At 52.0% G+C, this 19,832-nt stretch overlaps 1 protein-coding gene across 7 annotated transcripts in view; it reads right to left on the bottom strand.

Moving 5' to 3' along the window:
- FOXN3 (forkhead box N3) overlaps positions 1-19,832 on the bottom strand; it is a 422,811-nt gene that overhangs the window by 207,506 nt on the left and 195,473 nt on the right. For 5 of the 7 annotated variants that reach the window (XM_056133253.1, XM_056133252.1, XM_056133258.1 and 2 more), the window contains one exon: positions 4,002-4,558. In XM_056133253.1, the coding sequence (XP_055989228.1) occupies positions 4,002-4,544 (543 nt within the window). In that variant the 5' untranslated portion in view covers positions 4,545-4,558. Of the gene's footprint in view, positions 1-4,001; positions 4,559-9,181; positions 9,202-9,820; positions 10,019-19,832 lie in introns of those variants that run through there. The other 2 variants (XM_056133256.1, XM_056133257.1) reach the window with 2 other exon arrangements.

Below are 19,832 nucleotides of genomic sequence, written 5' to 3'. Positions count from 1 at the left end.
AAAAACGGGGATAGTGTGCTTGCCTTACACACAGCTCACCAGGGCTTAATCCCTGACACCATGGATGGTCCTCTGAGCACTGCAAGGGAGTATTCCCTGAGCATAGAGGCATAGAGCCAGGAGTAAACCCTGAGCATCACTGAAGTGTGACACTGTCACCACACTTCCCCCACCCCCGGAAAAAAAATTGATAAAATGTAATCATTTAATTTAAAAAATAAAAGCAGTATCTTTTTACTGTTTCAGTTATGACTATAAACCCAGGTCTGGGAAGAGAACAGTGCAGAGTCTCCTGCCCCCGCGCCTGGCTGCCCTCGCCGGGGCCCCTTGGATGGGGGCAGGTTGAGCTTCCCTCCCCGCCCCGAGCAGAGTCCCGGCAGCCAAAGACCTCCAGAACCAGCCACAACCATGCTGAGACCACCTCCACACGCATGAAGGTAACGGCATGCGGGTCCCAGGGTTGAGATCTCCAAGCCTGCTCGGATCGGGGCTGAGCATCCTCCACCCAGATCCTCCATCTTCCAGTAGGTGGGGGCCACACCCACCAACTGGCCCTCGGTGCCGTGTAATCCCATCAACGGCCAAGACCCAGAGACTATAAAACCCAGCTCCCGGAAGCGACATCTTATTATCTCATTCTTACTTTGGACAACCTGGAAGGCTACCGAATGTAACCTGCCCACACGGCAAACTCCCCGGGGCACACCCAATATGCCAAATACCAGTAACAATGATGGGTCTCATTCTTCTAACCCTGAAAAAGCCTTGAATATGGCACTTTTTAAAATCTCAGGGTTAGGACAAAGGAGACGTTACTGGGGCCTGCTGGAGGCAATCGACGGACAACAGGATGATCGTGATCGTGATGACAAACTATATGGAGAAAAAGGGGGCGTCCAGAATACATGAGTACACTGGATTTACACTCAAAGGCTCAGGCTCCAGTGCTGGAGGCCACTATTTGCTAGTCCAAGGCAACACCCCACCCAACCCTGCAGCACCCTCAGGAACAAAAGTGAACTCTGGGAGAAGAGTAGAGCCTGCAGCAGGCAGGAGAAGCACCATTTCCTGCTCCCGTCTCTGGCTCCGAATTTCACTGGAGGGGCAAGGAGAGACCAGAGGGACCAGGGGCACACACTTTGCATGTTCAAGACCTGAAGTTCAGGGGCTGGAGCGATAGATAGCACAGCAGATAGGGCATTTGCCTTGCATGCAGCTGACCGGGGTTCAATTCCCAGCATCCCATAGGGTCCCCCGAGCACCAATTCCTGAGTGCATGAGCCAGGAGTAACCCCTGTGCATCGCCAGGTGTGACCCAAAAAAGCAAAAAAAAAAAAAAAAAAAGACCTGATGTTCAGGCCCAAGCACCACAACGCCCGCAGCATCACTAGATGTGGGTCCCGGCACTCCTGGGTCCAAGGGGCAGAACTGTAATAAATCAGGCCCAACAGGCAGAGGACCACCAAGAGCAGCCCCAGTTCCCCTGAACAAAAGGAAATAAAGAAACAAACTCCCACTGCACAGTCTGGGCGCCCTGAGCACACACTGGCACTTCCCAGAGAGGAAAAGCAGCCGGCCTGCGGGGTCACAGCCACGCTGTCCCCGTGCCAGGGGACGCTGGGAACCACAGCCCCGTGGAACCTGCTCAGAGACATTTTCCAGTACTTTGTTTTAACTGCAGCCACCAAGCTTTTCAGAGCTCACATCTTCCTACTCTAATAGGCCGATGCTGTTTGCAGAGTACCCATCCAATCCCATGAAAGAAGGGCAAAGCTAATCACCGAACAGATCTTGCGGTCAGAGATAGTACGGACAGCGGGGGGCACTTGCCTTGCTTTGCAGCAGGCCCGAGTTGGACTCCCCAAAGCTCTGCCAGAAGCATCTCTGAGCACAGAGCCAGGAGGAAGCCCTGATGTGACCCCAACTCTCCCCTCCCCCCATTTTTACAAAAACAAGAACACAACCCCATCTAAGCAAGTCATGACACTTGAGCTAAAGGTTTAAAGTCAAAATTCCATCTCAGAGTGAAGGGAATGTGCCTGCCACAGAGGTGATGGTAGAGGTGGAGGGTTGTGAGAGGGATGCTGGGACCATTGGTGGTGGAGAATGGGCACTGATGGAGGGATGGGCACTTGATCATTGTATGACTGAAACATAACCATGAAAGTTTGTAAGTCTGTATCTCGTGGTGATTCATTAAAAAATTTAAAGTGGAGGGGCTGGAGAGATAGCACAGTGGGTAGGGCGTTTGCCTTGCACGTGGCCGACCCGGGTTCGATTCCCGGCATCCCATATGGTTCCCTGAGCACCGCCAGGAATAAATCCTGAGTGCAGAGACAGGAGTAACCCCTGTGCATCGCCAGATGTGACCCAAAAAGCAAAAAAAAAAAAAAAAAAATTAAAGTGGAGTTCATGCCCAATTCAATCAGCTAATCAGTGGCTGAATAAATAGCAGTACTCCTATATAAAAAATAAATAATTTAAAAATTAAAAAATAATTAAATTTAAAAAATAGAATTAAAATAAAATAAATTCCATCTCAGTTGGCCAAGGATGTGGCTCAGTGGGGCAAAGCATGTGCCTCCTTTACATGGATGACACCTGAGTTTGATTCCCCAACATCACAAAAAAATTTTCCATTTTCCTTTTAATTTTCTTCTTTCTTTCTTTCTTTCTTTCTTTCTTTCTTTCTTTTCTTTCTTTTTTTGATTTGGGGGAATACCTGTCTGTGTTCAGGACTTACTCCTGGCTCTGCATTCAGATATCACTCCTGGGGCTGGAGCAATAGCACAGCGGGTAGGGAGTTTGCCTTGCACGCAGCTAACACAGGTTCGATTCCCAGCAACCCATAGGGTCCCCTGAGCACCGTCAGGAGTAATTCCTGAGTGCATGAGCCAGGAGTAGCCCCTGTGCATCACCGCGTGTGACCCAAAAACAAAGAAAAAAACAAAACAAAACAGATCACTTCTGGTAGGCTCAAACCTGGTTGTCCGCATGCAAAGATAGTGCCTTACCAGCTGTATGAGCTTTTTCAAATTCACCCTGTTTTTAAGTCAGTTTCTAATGAGAACTTTGTACCAGGAATGAGACTCTTGCTTTGTATGTGTGAAATTCTGGGTTCAAGTCGGCCAAAAAAAAAAAAAAAGCGGGGGGTGGGTGAGGAGCAAGATACAGGGAGATTGCTCAAAAGCTGGGTACTGTGCATACAGGAGGACTGGGTTTGATCCCTGGCACTGCAAAAACCTAATATAAAGTGGGAAAAAAAAATCCTAAGGGCTTCAGAATGGCCAAGTACTTCCCAACCATTTGCCTGCTCTTTAGAACATCCTGGTAATTCACACTGCTGTTTCATCCCCAGTTTTTAAGTACAACAAGTGAGCTCCCGATGGCCATTTCTGTCCATTTATTCCAGAACCCTGAAGAAGCTGAGTGTCTCCAGGTGATATTCAGAAAGAAAACAAATGCCATTCTCCTCTGGCATCGGCGGCATTTTTCCTCAGATACTATATACACACGTGCCTCATGGCTCCTGGCAGCCTCTGGCATCCGCACCTCGGCTTGGACTCTTAATCCCAAAGGATCCCTCGGGATCAGAGAAACGGTACAGCGGGCAAGGCATTGGCAAGCAACCCAGGTTCAATCCCCAGCCCCACTAAAAGCGATCCCTGAGCACAAACTCAGGAGCAAGTCCGGAGCACCATCCAGGTGTTACCCAAAAACAAAAGTTATCCCTCCAACCCAGAGGGGGCACCATTTAAGCCCAGGATGGTGCAGAACAGGCTCGGTAATGAGAATCAGAGCTGGGAAACCCTTCGGTCAGCACGGGGACACAAGAACAACAGGCTGTGGGGAAGAAGAAAGGTCTTTCCTATAGGCCACAGGAAACGAAGAAGAATGATCCCCCCAAGAACTGCAACTTGCAGAGAGACAAGCTGGCGTGCAGTGACACTTTTATTTGGCGAGAAATTCAGAAGCCTGCGCCGCGCGGAACTCCAGCTTACCTGACTCCTCTCTTTATCCACTTTCTTAAAACACTTGTTCAAGGACAGGTTGTGTCTCACCGAGTTTTTCCACCCCGTCGGTGCGTTTTCAAAATAGGGAAAATGTTCCAAGATCCAGCTATAAATGTCCTTCACGGGCAGGCGCTTGCTGGGCGAGTCCTCGATGGCCATGAATATGAGGCAGCTGAAGGAGTAGGGGGGCTTGCAGTTGGGGTTCTGCCGGGCATCGTAGGGCAGGTCGGAGTGGGCGGGGGAAGGGGGGGTGTCATCGTCCAGGTCCTGGACGGGGCTGACGCTCCGAAGGACTGACTCCCCGAAGCTCTTCAGCAAGTTCTTACTCTCGTGCAGCCAGTTCAGGTTGGTGAGCTCCTCATCTTCCATGGCCCCCTCCTCTAAGCGGATGTCGGGCAGAGAGAAGTCGAGGTCATCATCTTCCTGCAGGGCCTGGGAGAAGCTGCTGCCCCGGTAACACGGACTCAGCCCACTGGACACGCTGATTCCTGAGCTTTCTGGCTTCTTACTGGGCGGCATGACTGGGCCCATTTACATGAAGGCTCCTGGGGATCGCAGAACAGAGGGGACAGGTGAGCAGAGAAGACCCCACATACAAGGCCGTCACACGCCCACCTCGCCGCCCTGCCTCCCCATCACCTCCACCCCACCACCACCACCCTTCCTGGCCTCCAGTAGGAGGCTCTGAGCAGAGAGATTAAGCTAAGCCCATGTCTGCTATGCCACTCTCTCGAGCACCCCACCGGAGGGTGGGTGCTGCTTGCTTGAGCTTGAGGACGAAGAACCTGAGGTTCTGGAGGGAACGGAATTTTTTCAAGATTACCCTGCTAGGAATGGATACACTGGGAATGGAACTCTGTGAGATTCCCAAACCCCATCCCGCCCCGTCCCAACAGTGTCAGACACAGCCTGTCCTCAGGACGGGGACTCACATGGCCCAGTGTAGCCGCCCAGGACAGACAAAAGGCCCAGATCATCACCAGAGATACCCAGGCAGCTGGTTCTGGCTGACAAGCCTTGTTCCGACATGGGGCTGGGGGCCCCCCCGCATCACAGGGTAGCCTGGCAAGCCCACCACCATCCCCCCCACCCCCACAATGAGAGAGACTGTGTTACTGCATCACACCAGCCGCCCACAGCATAGGCAGCAGGATGCAGCCAGCCCACCTGGAAAGACACGTAGCTCCGAAAACATACAAATGTGGGGGGGAAGGGGGCGTCAGCGAGGGGGCTAGAGAGACCGAGAGTGCAGAGGGCACATGCCTTGAAAGCAGATGACCCCAGTTCAATCCCCGGCCCCGCACACAGTCTCCTGAGCACTGCAAGGAGTGATTCCTGAGCACAGAGGGCAGGAGTAAGCTTTGAGCACCACCAAGTGTGGCTGAAAACACAGAACAAAAAACACCCACACACACAAAAAAAATTTTTTAAGGGGGAAATCCCACCAGGCCATCTCTCTGGTTCAGAAAAGACTTTGCCTGAGACCCTAGGAAACAGTGCTCGCTGGTGCCTCTTAGTTTCCCTCTCAGGCATGAATGCACAAACATTCTATGAAATGGCTTTATGTTTTAAAATAATCATGGCACAACACATATCTCCTGCCCCTTAGTCCTTGAAAAACAAATTTTTTTTAAAAAAAGTTCAGTTTATAGGCGAGTGGCAGCATAGTGTAGGACAGCAGGTAGGGCATCTGCTTTGCACATATTCAATCTGAATTCAATCCCTGGCACCCCATATGGTCCCCCCGAGATCGCTGAGTCTAGAGCCAGGAGTAACCCCTGAGCACTGGGTATGGCCCCAGCCCCCCCCAAAAAAAAAAAACAGTTTGATGTTAGTTGTCAGTTGTTTTCGAGTAAGTCTAGCTGCTTCTATACAACGACCATCACAAACGCCTTGGAATTAAAAAGTGGCCATAGGGGACAGGCATCTGGGGGTGGGTGTTGTTTTATTTTTTAGCTTGCAAGTCATGACCAAAAATTCCAGAACTCTGGACGGCGGACGCAGCTCAATGGTAGAGATTTGCTTTTGAGGGCCCCGGATCTGATTCTCAACAGCAACAAAAGAAAGTTTTAGAAAAGAACTTCCAAACATTCCAGAACCTCAATTCCAGTGGACGGGTCTAAAGGCTAAAGGGTGCTAACAGGGGCTGGGGAGAGAGAAATCAGAAAGGGTTAGTGAGTGCGCTCTACAGGCGAGAAGCCCGGCCCAAGTCACCTGGTCCCGAGAGCACCAATGCGAATAACCCCTGAGCAATGCCAGGTGCAGGCCCCAAACCCAGTCCAAAATAGTAATAAGAAGAAGATTGATAAGGAACTCTGTGGATTTGAATTGGGAGGAGAAGCAGCTTCACTTCAGGGACCGCACCCCCAGAGTGAAACGGTAACTTCAGACAGCATACACATCAGTGGAAAAGAAAAAGACAGGCCATTTGCTGAAATTGGGCTTGCTAGAAAAAGTCAGAAGAGTCACAGGCAGGTTTTGAGGGCAGGTGAGCAAATTCAACAAAGATGGCTGCAGAGGGGTGAGAGATAGCACAGCAGGTAAGGAGCCTGCTTTGCATGCAGCCTTCTGGAGGGAGCACAGAGTCAGGAGTAAGCCCTATGTAAGGCCGGGAGGGAGTAGCCCCAAAACCAAAACCAAATGAACAAATAAACAGCAGTGCTACAGATGGGGCTGGAGCAGGGAAGGAGGGCGCTTGCCTTGCACACTGATGACCCGGGTTGCATCCCCGGTCCCCTATGTGGTCCCCGGATCCCTGCCAGGAGGGACTCCTGAGTGCAGAGCCAGGAGTAAGCCCTGAGCCCTGCCGGGTGTGGCCCCCAAACAAAACAAAACAGAAAGCTGCTCAAATTTTTTTGAGATCATTTCTGCCCCCCACTCCGGGCTTCAGCCACCCGGCTGTTTTTATCAGTGACCTAGAACAGGCGTGAAGTAGTGGCTGAGACAAGAAAATGAGCAGTTGGCAAGTCCACACACACTCAAGGAGCCCAGCACAGCAGATGCAGTGCTGGGCACCCTGGGCTCTGCACGTGAAAAAGGAAGCAGAGTAACCGCCACACACGGCGCTAAGCCACGCCTGTTTTATGCTTCTCTCTGTGAGACATCATACATGTAAAGGGGAAAAAAAAAAACTGAGCACATCAAAAGCCAAGACAGAAGCGTTTTAGGATTTCAATTGTCCATGAACACAACACCTAAAATAACTGCCACTTCAGCTCAGGAAGCTCTAGAACGGGATTCTAGAAAGCATAAAGTGAGGCAGGCCACGGCTAGCCAAGGGTGCACGCAGGTGTAGCAACTTCCGGCTACAGGAACCCAGCCTGGCACAAAGAACCTTACAAAATAAGCAGGGAGTAAACCACCCTGGGGCTCAGGGACCCCCATCCCCAGGTGTGGCAGTTCCTACACCTATTTCCTCCACTTGGTCCCCGGACTCTGCACATGCACAGATCACCTAAGGTTTAGGACCACCCTCAGTATTTTCGGTGTTGTGTGCATGGGCACTTGGAACCCTTAAATGCTGCCATCTTGGCTTTTGATGTGCTCATTTTTTTTGTTTGTTTGTTTTTTTGACTTGCTGTGTGGACTATTCAAAGCTCTGCATGTCTCTCAAAGTTTCCTGGGATCCCAATCAGGAAAAAAAAAAAAAAGAAAAGGAAAAAAAAAACCACACATTTGTTGATAACCCAACATATCCACCCCGCAGAGTACAAAAGAGAACAAGGAAAGAACAACGACCCAGACACGGCAGTCAACTTTCGCTCCAGATGAAAGTTTTCTGTCTCTTGAGCTTACAAACAGGAAAATTATATCATGGCTGACAGTAAAGTAATTTAATTGCACTGTTGCTATGACAACATGCTGCTCTCTTTCTTTTTAATTTGCTTATTTGTCAGTAGCTTCCCGAAGGAACTAACACGCTATTCTCCATGTTTTCTTTTGTTTTAAACAAACACTGCCCACAATATGGTTTATTAGAAAAATGGCACTTTCAAGAAAGGAGGGTTTCGGAGGCTCGGGACCCGTAGATCCTTTGCCTGTTATGTCGTTTCCACCCTCCGCAGCCCCTCCAAACCGTTCACGCACCCCGATGCACCCGCATTCTACAGCAACAGTATCAAACACTGATCATTACAGTTCCATTTTAAAAATCAGTTTCCAGAAATCACAGCTGAGGAGTTTTCCATTATTATACTCTTAGTACATAATTCACCAATCTTTTTTTTTTCTCTTATTTTAAGGGGGGGGGGCAGAAGGGAGGGGATCTGGATCATGTCAGTCTGCAATTCAGCAAACAGTTTTCATCAGCTGCCAATAGGATGCTACGCCAGATACTGTTAACTAGTGACCTCCTTACAACTTTGAGGTTTGCTGTGGGTTATGTTTCCACCCACCCCCACATACAGACACACATACCCTCTCTGCGCGCTCTTGCTCTCTCTCCCCTCACCTCTTTCCCCCTCTTCCATTCTTTCTCCATCTCTTCCCCCCTTTCCCTCTCCCACTTTCTCCACCTCTTTTCTCCCCATCTTTCTCCCTCCCACTTCTCTCTGTCCCTCTCCACCTCTTTCACCTTTTCCCACTCTTTCTCCATCTCTTTTCCCCCTCTCTCCCTATCTTTCTCTTCTCTCTCTCCTTTCTTTTTCTCCTTTCTCTTCTCTCTCCTCTCCTCTCTCCTCTCTCTCTGACTTGCGGTGTAGCGATCTGGTTTTCTTTTTAAGACTATACCGCAGGGAGGCTAGTTTGTATCCATCTCTCAGACGTTCTCCAAATAACTGACAAAAGCCCTGACTGGCCCAGTTCGGCATAGATGTTCAACGTAAACTTAAGAAACAAAAACAAAAAAAGTTGAGCAATCCACCCCAGGCCGAGTTGAGGGGCTGGGGGGAGATGGGGGGGGGCGGTCTGAGGAGCCTCCCTGGGCGCGCGCGCGCGCGCACACACACACACACACACGCGCGCGCGCACACACACACACACACACACACACACACACACGCACGCACGCACGCACGCGCCCCACTCCCGGCTACTGTACTTGTCAAAAACATTTCAAGGGGACCAGCGGGGGCGGCCATTGGCTGCGTCCCGCGTCCATCAGCGGCGTTGCCAGGCAACGGGGAAACCGCTCGGCTCCCCGTCTACAGGGCGATCGCGAGCTCGCATACCTTCACTGCCGCTCAGATGTCATAAACCTTTTACTGGCCGCACCGCCGAACGTCTTAAAAACACATCCATAAAAGCCCGCCGTCCCCCCACCACCACCCCCCACGCCTCCCGGGCCCGAGGGGGGCTTCCAGAGAGCGCCGGGGTGAGGAGGGGGTCGGCGTCGGGGGCCGCTCGGGAGACGCTCGCGGCGCGTGCCAAGCCCGCACAGTTTGGGGGGCGAGCTTTGTTCGGAGCCCGCTTCTCGGGGTTTTATTTTTTGGAGGGGGGTCTCCCCTTTGATCGCACCCCTTCCGCTGCCTGCAACGCCGGGGACCCCCCCATCCTCCGCAGACAATACCAACTCTGTTCCTTCTTCGGGGCGTCTTTTTCGGAAACCGAGCCCCCCACTTCGGGGCAGGAAACTCTGCGCAGCCGGCAACTTCCCGACGGCTCTGGGGGTGGGGGGCGCCCCCCACCCCCACCCCGCGCCGCCAACACCCCTTCCCGGGCCCGGGCACCGCAGCGCTGCCCCACCGTGTGTCTGTGTGTCCCCCCCGCCTACTCCCCGGGCACCCGCGAGGTCGCGTCCAGGACGGGCGCCCCGCGGGGCCCCGACGCCCCCCGCCCCGGCCGGGCCGGCCCGGCGCGAGCGAACTCACCTGGCCGGAGCGCGGCGCGGGGACGCGGGGGCGCGGGGGGCTGCGCCGCCCTTCAGGGGCAGCCGGCAAAGTTTCGCGGGCGCCCGGCGGGCATGGCTCGGAGGCCCGGCGAGGGGCGCGCGGGCGCGGCGCGGCGGGGGACGGCCGCGGGCGCGGGCGGCAGGGGCGCGGGGGTCGCGGCGCGGCATGGGACCTGCGGCGTCCGCCGGGCGCGCCGCGCGTCCTCCCCGCCGGCCCCGCCGCTCTCCCCGCCCCGTCCCGCCTCCCGCTCGCCTCCGCCGCGGCGCAGTCGGGCCGGGGCGCGCCGCGCGGCGAGAAATTGTTTCCACTGCAAACAAAAAAAGGCGACACATGACCAGGCGGGAGGAGGAGACGCGGGCGGGCGGGCGGGCGGGGGGCAGGGCCGCGCGAGGGGCGGAGGGAGCGGGCGAGAGCGAAAACGTGGGCCGGGCCGCCGGCGGCCCGGGCGCCCCCCGCGCGCGCCCCCCCCCACCCCACCCGCGCGCGCCCGCCCGCCCCCCGCGGGGATCGGCGCCCGCTGCCCACCCCGGGGCGCGGCCTCCGCACCCCCACCCCGATCCCGCACCCCCACCCCCGCCGCCCCGGCCACAAGCGCGCGCGGACGGGCCGGCGCGGCGGCGGCGGCGGCGGCGGCGGCGCCGCTGGCAACGTGTCGCCGGAACGCCCGGGCCCCCGTCCGCCTGCCTTACAAGGCTCGAAAGTAAAAATAAAAAAAAGAAGGAACGATGCGGGTGAGGCTGGCGACGGGGGCGGGGGACGCGGGGGGGGGGGGGTGGCGGGGAGCAGAGGGAGGTCCCGTGGCGGCGCCCCGAGTCCGGCGGGCCGCTCCCCCCTCACCTCCCGCGCCCGCCTCGTGCCCCCCAAATCCCCGGAGCAAGGGCACAAAGACGCGGCCGCCACCCGCCCGCCCGGGTGGCGGCTCCTTGGGTGTCTGCGGGCGCGGGCGCTCGGGGCCACCACCGAGACACGGACCCCCTTCCTCCCCCTTTTCCCCGGGGAGGCGGGGACGGGGGCTGGGGGGGGGGGGGGCGCTCTCCGCTGGGTTGCCATCGGCTTCTCCAGGAAGAAAACAAGTCTCGGGTCCTTCACGTTTTGAGTTCGGAAGAGATGGGGTGACACCCCCCCCACTCCACCCCACCCCTGACATAGGACAGCAGGGAGGCTGCTTGCCTTGCACGTGGCCCACCCAGGTTCCATCCCCAGCATCCCATAATCCCGTATGGTCCCCCAGGGGCACCCCCAGGAGTGATCCCTGAGTGTAGAGCCAGGAAAAACCCCTGGGCATAGCTAGGTGTGCCCCCCCAAATAATAATAATAGGGGGGACTGTGTGCAGGTTCATCCAGCGAGTTCTACAGCCACCCCAGACCCTGGGTGCCTCCAGGAAGCCTCGAACACCCAGTGGCCACCTACAGGCAGAAGTAAAGGACAAAAGTCGGTGCCTTGGACAAGTAGCCACATCAGCAGGATGGCAGTGAATCCAAACTGAGAAGGTTCCTCCCCCACAAGAGGAAACGACTCATTCTGGGGGCTACCCCTGCTTGAACCTATGAGAGCCAGTGGACGGGCCACTAGGAAGCTCCCAGCAGAAAAGACCAAGCATGGTCTCCCTCAGAAACCCCTGCACTACAGGGCTAAGTTAGCCAAAGGGAGAGAGAAACCCCCAGGGCTTCTGAGGGACTTACATCTCAGAACCTAAGGAAAGCCCCATCTCTCAGCAGGGTTCCAAGGTGGCAGTAGGGATGATCCCCCCCCCCCCCCCCCCCCCCCCCAGACAGCAGGCCTTACTCCTGACTTAAGGCTGGTCACACCCATGAGTTAGGGGTGGAGGCCTCAGGCAGCCTGAGGTCATCTGGCCCCGCCCCTTTCAGACCAGCACCTGAAGTGACCTACCCAAAATCCCTAAGCAAAAAGGAAAGAGAGAACTGGGAATCTCTGGGTCAGAGTCGAAGAATCCAGGGTGGTAACTGGAGCTCAATGCAGTGTCCCTCCCCATATGGTAGGTAGCTCAGGTGCTGAATGATGCCCCAGAGCAATCAAGAAGACCAAGCACCCCCCAACCAACACTCATTTAGGGAGAGGTGGGACTACTTCTCAGCCCAGATCCCTCCTTCTTCCTCCGCATAGAGCATGAGGGGCAGGGAACTGGAGGGCATTAGGTTCCTGGGCTGTTGTGAGCACCTGCAGGGACTCAACCAGCCGGGTGGGAAGGGAACCTGGAGACACAGCCAGCCTTGGGCCATAGCAGCCCGAGGCAGAGGGTGGAGCACCTGGTCGGGGCATCACATGGATGAGCTCACCTCTGCAGATTTCCGGTTTCTTACCTTCACAAACCTCATTCTTCATGTCTCCCCCATTATAAGTGTGGCAAGAGATGTGAGGTGGTGTGGGCTTGAAGAGGAAGTGGTGGGCCAGCCCTGCCTCATGTGGAGAGTGGGGTGCACACGTCTGCGATCTGAAATTGGGGGGGGGGGGGGGAGGAATCCTGACCTCTGCTGAAAGGCCTAGGAATTTCTACCTTGGAATTCCACAGAACTCTGGTTCCAAGACGTGCTCCCTGAGAAAAAGAACGCAGGGGCTACATTTCAGAACCTCTCATTCTCAGTATCCCCTCTTAAACTTTCAGAAGGTACCCCGAGCCTCAGAAAAATCTCAAAGAGTTTGTGCAACTGTTGAAACCATTGTTTGAGAAGTGTGTGTCAGTGCAGAATTCTTTGGGTCCCCAGGAACTCCCTGTGGAGGAAGCAGGCCTTGCTGGGTCTCTTCCGCAGCCCACATCTGCACAGGGGCCCCAGAGATCATGTGTCTGGGAGCGGGGGACCACACTTCAGCCCAGTGTGTCCCCGGTTGCAGGGGAAGGAATGTGGTCCCCTTGATTGCACATACGTTCTTCCTTGCCAGGGAGCAGGAAGTCCCTCCCCCAGCACTGGTTACCTGACCAGCAGATTCTGGTGTTTTTTTTTTTTTCTTGGCTCACACCTGGCAATGCACAGGGGTTACTCCTGACTTTACATTCAGGAGTTACTCCTGGTGCTGCTCAAGGGACCATATGGGATGCTGGGAATCAAACTCGGGTCGGCCGGGTGCAAGTACAGCCCTACCTGCTGTACTATCGCTCCAGCCCCAACCAGCAGATTCTTTATGGTAGTTCAGAGTCCAGCCCCATAATCCTCTTGAAGCTGAGAGAGAGTCAAGGTAGTGGGAAGAGGCAAAGGAATTTGAGACACGGGATGAAGCCGAGGCAGGCCTGAAAGACAGGCCCCCTGGCCCCTCCGTGGCCTCCTGTGAAAAGGATGCACAAAAGGAAACTGGGGTACAGGCAGCAGAGCCAGAAACCATGGACTGGAGGAGTCAGCAGGCCTGGCCACTCTCCCTTCCTTTCCTTCCCTCTGAGACCACATTGCCTTCTCCACTTCCTGCTCTAGGCCTGTTCCACTCTTCTCCCTACCAGGGGCTCCCTGGTGACTACACAAGTTTGCCAGCTCCAAGTCCAAAGACCTTCTGGCCAGCCTCAGGCTGCAAGCAAGCATCAGTCCTGTCCAAGGAGGCCAAATTCTCAGAGAAATCATCTGATTGGCTTAGCCTGCATCAGGTGACTCCTCACCACCCTCTGCCCTCCTCTTTGGCTGAGAGTCAAGGCCAGGCCCAAGAGGAACCAACTGATATCACAGGTCTGGGGAAGAGAAAGGATTGGACAGAAACAATCTAACAAAGATAGGCCAGTGTTTGACCTATGGAAACGGGGAAGGAATATCTGGACCTGGGCTTCTCAACTTCTCGAAAAGGAAGCCACACCTACGTGATCAGAATCTGCTAGGAGGGGTGGCAGGGATGTGCATTCTAAGAAAACACTCCAGCGTGAACTGCTGTTCTAAGGTCGGAGAAAGGAATCCCACGGCAGATTTCTCAACTAAAACATGGTTGCGTTAAAAGACACAGTCACTGAGCTAGAATTTCCGGAATGCCGACCAAGTATATGGCATCGTGTAAGATGCCAGGCACATAAGGTCCCTGATGGAGCATGGATGTTAGGAGGTAAGAGTGGAAACACGTGTCACAAGCTCCGTGAATGCTAACGTGAACATATTCACATATGGCCTTATGCAGAGGACAAAAGGAACTCATATTGAGTGCAACAGCTATACCACCAGAAGCATGCTTTTTAGGAGCGGCTCACATAGAGCTGGAGAGAGAGTACAGTGGGGAGGGTGCTTGCCTTGCATGTGGCTGACCAGGGTTGATCCCCAACATTCTAAATGCCCCCACCCCAGCCCCCCCAGGCCCGCCAGGAATAACTCCTAAAATGACTCACAATTGGTAAAGTTATTCTCTGGACAGGAGTGATCGGAGGTGACAAAATGACACCTTAAGCTTGCTAAGTGACTAGATCTTCATTGTTCCCAACACCAGGAGAAATAATAATTATGGGACGTACAGAGATGTGAGCATACACTGCCGTGGCAATCATACTGCAATATAAATATATCAAAGCAATAGGACATGCACTTTAATCTGAGCCAAATTGTATGTCATCAAATATATCTCCTACTTTATTTGCTCATTTGGCAGTGTGTGTGGGGGGAGGTCCAGGGGCGGGGGTATGGAGGGGAAACACCCAGCAGTACTGAGGGCTTATTCCTGGCTCTGTGCCCAAGGATCACTCCTGGTGGGATTCAAGAAACTATACGTGGTGACGAGGATTGAACCCCAGGTGGCCATGTACAAGATCTTAGCCACTGTACTCTCTCTGGTCCAATATATCTCCAGTTTTATTTTGTTGGTTTCTGGGTCACACCCAGGAGTGCTCAGGGCCTACTCCCAATTCTGTGCTCAGGGATCACTCCTGGTGGGGCTCAGAGGTGCTGGGGATCAAATCTGGATCAGCCATGTTCAAGGCAGGCACCTTAGCCAATGCACTATCTCTACAACCTTGTACTCTAATTTTTAATTAGAAAAAAAAAATTTGCCTGGATGTTAAAATAGTAATTCCCTATGAGTGGGAGAGTTAGGGTGTAACTTTTTTTTCCCCCTGCCTACTTCTCTCATATTGTCTGTATTTTCCAAATGTGAACAGTGAGAATATTTATAATGTTCTAATGATAAGGTGGAGGGGGCGCACTGGCACATTCTCAAACCTGGGGGCACGTTAGAATGTCTACAGGGCTTCTGAAAATGCCGCTTGCTGGGTGGGAGGAGAGGGAAATCTCCAGTTTAGGTGGGCACTGGGGGACTGAGAGAAACTCCCAGGTGTTGGTCCCCCTGCTGCAGATCTGGGGACCCCACTTGGAGAATCACCATAGTAGAGTTATTGTGACTGGAAAAAATGAATGCATGAGAACCTACAAAGGAAGACCCACAAGCACTGGTCAGATGATTGAATATGAGAAGGAGGGCGAGATCTGGGAGGAAGATAACTCTGAAACTGGGCTGATGGAGAGTCTTTGAGATAACCGTGAGAATGCTGTTTCAAAAAAATTAAACCTGGGGCTTCCTGCCCTTCTGGGGGTGGGGGGGTGTAGGGGGAAGGTGAAGACACACACATTCTCACAGGGAAGACCCTCTGGCCCTGGGGGTTTTCAAGGCTTGCTCAAACACGGGGAGGATTTCTGGTCCTCCCCCCAAGAGTGCCTCATTGGAGTGACAGGTTGGAAGGGTGGAACCTGGGAAAAGGCTTGCTCTTTTTTCTCTGGCAGGGAGCTGAGCCCAGAGGCTCCCTTGAGGAGGCCAGGAAGGGGAGGGGTGTGGTAAGGGAAAGTCCATGGGACCAGTGGAGTCACGTTCCAGCATGAGGGTGCCCTAGCCAAAGCCCAGCTTATCAAATCACCTGCTGGAGGCAAAACGCAACTCGAGAACCTGTCAACTCCTTCCTGAGCATAAACACTGGCTGAGCTGATGAGCCAAGATCCAAACTCAGACCCTTCAGCCTCGGCTAGTTTAGCAAGCAGCTAGCTAGTCCAGAGGTTCCCATGTTACCTGGGGAGGTGGAGAGGGGTGGCATAAAAACAAGCCCCTTTTTCAGAAAAATAAATAAATTTTATATAGAGCCTGGCAAGCTCCCTGTGGCGTATTCAATATGCCAAAAACAGTAACAAGTCTCACAATGGAGACATTACTGGTGCCCACTCAAGGAAATACACACACACATGTGTGTGTGTGTGTGTATATATATATATATATATATATATATATGGCATATATATATGGCATCTCCTTCTGGAAATCTACCTTATTTAAGTGAACAAACCGATCAATGCAATCCCTATAAGGATACCCATGACATTTTTTTTTTTTGTTTTTTTTTTTGTTTGTTTGTTTTTTTTCCCTTTATTTTATTTTATTTTTTTTAAAGTTGTAGATTTACAATTTTTTGTGCTTTGGTTTCAATTATACAATGATCAGATACCCATCCCTCCACCAGTGCCCATTTTCCACCACCATGGATAATATCCCTCCCACCCCCATCCCCCCAACCCATGACATTTTTTAAAGAAATAGATCAAACTTTTCTGAAATTCATATGGAACAGTAACTCCTCCTGAATAGCTAAAGCAATCCTTGGGACTGGGAAAGATAAAAGACATCACTTTCCCCAACTTCCAACTGTACTGCGATACAGTAATAATTAAAACAGCATAGTACTGTAATAAAGACAAACCCCAGATCAACAGAATAGAGTTGAAAATCCCGAAACAGACTCTCAGATAGATGATCCGTTAACTTTCGATAAAGGAGCGGAAAAAAAAATGGAAAGTGGAACAAGGAAGTCCTCTTCAACAAATTATGCTGGGGAAACTGGTCAGCTACCTGTAAAAAACTGAACTCAGACCTCCACTTAATGCCATGCACAAAAGTCAGATCAAAATGGATTAAAGACCTCGGTTATCAGGCCCCAAACCGTAAGGCCCAAAGAGGGAAATGTAGGCAGAAGTCTCCATGACAGGGAAGCTAATGGCATCTTCAAGGATAAAACACCAAAGAACAAACAAGTGGAAACAAAGAGAAACAAATGGGACTGTGTGAAACTAAGAAGCTTCTGCACCTCAAAGGAAACGATGACCAGCATACAAAGACAACCCATGGAGTGGGAGAAACTATTTACTCAACAGTCATCCAATAAGGAGTTAATGTCCAAGATAAACAAAGCACTGGTGAACTTTACCAAAAAATAAATAAATAAATAAATAAACCCCATCAAAAAACGGGGAGAAGAGATAAGCAGAAACTTCTTGAAAGAAGAAATACAAATGGCCAAAAGGCACATGAAGAAACGCTCTAATCATCACGGAGATGCAAATCAGAACTACAATGAGGTACCATCTCACACCACAGAGACTGGCACGTGTCGAAAAATAACAAGAACAACCAGTGCTGGCGCAGATGTGGGGAGAAATTGACTCTCATTTATTGTTGATGGGAATGCTGACTAGTCCAGTCTTTTTAGAAAACAATATGGACATTCCTTAGAAAATCTAGGAATTGAGAATCTATCCCAAGAACCCAAAACAAATGAAGAAAAGACATTCGCACCCCTAAGCACTCTCCACAAGAGCCAAAATCTGGAAACAACCCAAGTATCCAGGAGCAGAGGAGGAGTGAATACAGAAATCATGGCACATATACACAGTGGAATATTACTCAGCCAGAAGTAAAGATAACGTCATGCAGTTTGCTGCTACAGGGAGCAACAGTCATGCAGTTTGCTGCTACTGGAGAGTGTCACACAGAGTGAAGTTAGTCAGAGGGGGAGTCGCCCACACAGAATGAACTTTGATACCAGAGGATAAGGAAACATAATGGGGAAATAATGAACACCCAAAGACGTGGCAACAAAGAACATGGGGACTGGTATTCAGTATGAAACACGCCACCTGAATGGAGACAGGACGGGGAGGGGGTGGGGGTAACATTTAGGGTCACGGGAAGATAGACAGGAGGGGGAGATGATGCTGAAAGGTGAAGTGTTATGTATGAAACCTTATCAGCAATAGTACTGTAAACCACAGTGCAAAAACTTAGATACTATTTTAAAAGTGTCCGTCATACAGTCAGACTGGTGGGTTGGAGGCAAACGCAGGGTGAGAAATTGGCTACCGGAAGTGGCTACTGGAAATTGGCAGGGAAGTGGCTACTGGTGAGGGGATTGCTGTTGAAACAATGAAACATCCAAAACCCAATTGTAAATAATGTTGCCATTTCACTGTGACTAATTTAAAAAAGTGAACAAACAGAAAGTGTCCCCCATTGGCACCTGACACTATGGTTATAGTGCCCCCTGGGGCAGGTGGGGAGGAGGTAGTATCCCCCACTTAAGGAAAGACTGCACCAGTCTACTACAGAGGAGAGGACTAGGAGGAACCCGTTCTTGCCCTGGAGGATAGGAGAGTCTCTGAACATCGGTGAAACAGTCAAAAAGGAAGCCCTATCACATAGAGCCAGGGTCGAAGGGAGTGAAGCCTAGTGCCTAGTGCCAGACCCCGGAACTCCTGCCTCTGTGCTCAGGAACGGCCCTGGAGGTGCTCAGGGAACCAGATGTGGTTCTGGGGTGGGTTGCATGCAGGGCAAGTGCTACTGACCCCTGCGCTATTTCACTGACCCCTGATCCCTCCCTCACTATTTGGCTGACACTCGTCAAAAGACTGAAGTTCTTTCTCTCTCTCTACCCAGTTTTCTCATCTGAAAGGGAAAAAAAAAAAAGCAAACAGGGAAAATTAAAGGGAGATCTATTTAATAGGGCTGTGATTAATACTTGTAAAAAGCACCCAACAATGATGATACCTTGGCCCTTACACTCTTTTCATTAAGTAAATATACCAAGAGGAAAAGGCAAACATGTTTTCCCCACAATTTAAAATTTATGTAGAGCGCCACAGGGCATGAATCAAGATAAAAGGGGAGACTGAAAAAGAGGAAATCTTCACCATAGATGTGAAATTTAAATTTATAACTCTTACATCTCAAAAAGGAAAAGGAAATAATCTCACCTTCGTGGAAAAAGGGGCAAATTTACCACAGTTTGAAAAACCAATCTGACCTCTCTCCTTGAAAACATTTGCCTCAAGCAAATCAAAAGAAATGCAAATTAAGGGAAGTGTGATGTATCATTTCTGCTATAAGACGACGGAACCCAGATTTTACAATTTGGGGCCCCAGAGATGCCATGTCCAGAGGGTCCAGGAGTTCCCCCCTACCCATCTTTAGTCAGTTAGAGAGACTCAGGGATGCTACTTGGGGCCTGTGGTGTCAGAGATTCCCAGGGCTACCCCAGCAGTTCTGGGGGGCGAGGGGAAGCTCAGGTGGTACCAAAGATTGATTCAGGGTGGGGCATATACAAAGCACACACCCTAACCAGTAGCCCAGACTTTTTTTTCCTTTTTGGGTCACACAAGGTGATGCACAGGGGTTACTCCTGGCTCTGCACTCAGGAATTACTCCTGGCGGTTCTTGGGGGACCATATGGGATGCTGGGAATAGAACCCGGGTCGACCATGTGCAAGGCAAACGCCCTCCCCGCTCCAACCCCTAGCCCAGTCTTTAAATAAATAACCACACCAGCACTGGGGTGGCTGTTGGCAGGAACAAAGCCAGATATTCAGGAGGGCCAAAGTAGTGAAAACTGAATGGGCAGGAATGTGCCCCTCTCACTTCCCAGTTCCTAGGAATTTTCCAGAAGGAGGTATCTCACTGTGTGATTTTGCTTTTGAGTCACACCTGGCAGTGCTCAGGGGCCATTTCTGGCTCTGTGCATGAGAGTGACCTTTGACGTGCTCAGGGGACCAAATGTGTTTCTGGGGATTCGAACCGGGGTCACTCTCACCAGAGTCACACACAAGGCAAGCGTCTTACCTCCTGTATGATCCCTCCAATCCCAGGGATGTTTGGGGGTGTGGGGGGGAAGGTTTTTCGTGTGTGTTATTTTAAATTTGGGTTTTGTAGCCATACCAGCAGTGCTCAGGGCTCACTCCTGGCTCTGAGCTCAGGGATCATTCCTGGTGG

The sequence above is a fragment of the Sorex fumeus genome, unplaced genomic scaffold (genome assembly GCF_029834395.1).
Source record: "Sorex fumeus unplaced genomic scaffold, SorFum_2.1 ptg000098l, whole genome shotgun sequence".
In the NCBI taxonomy this organism is placed as follows: Eukaryota; Metazoa; Chordata; class Mammalia; order Eulipotyphla; family Soricidae; genus Sorex; species Sorex fumeus.
Note: the sequence above shows the minus strand (reverse complement) of the source record. Positions and strands in the feature narration are given on the sequence as shown.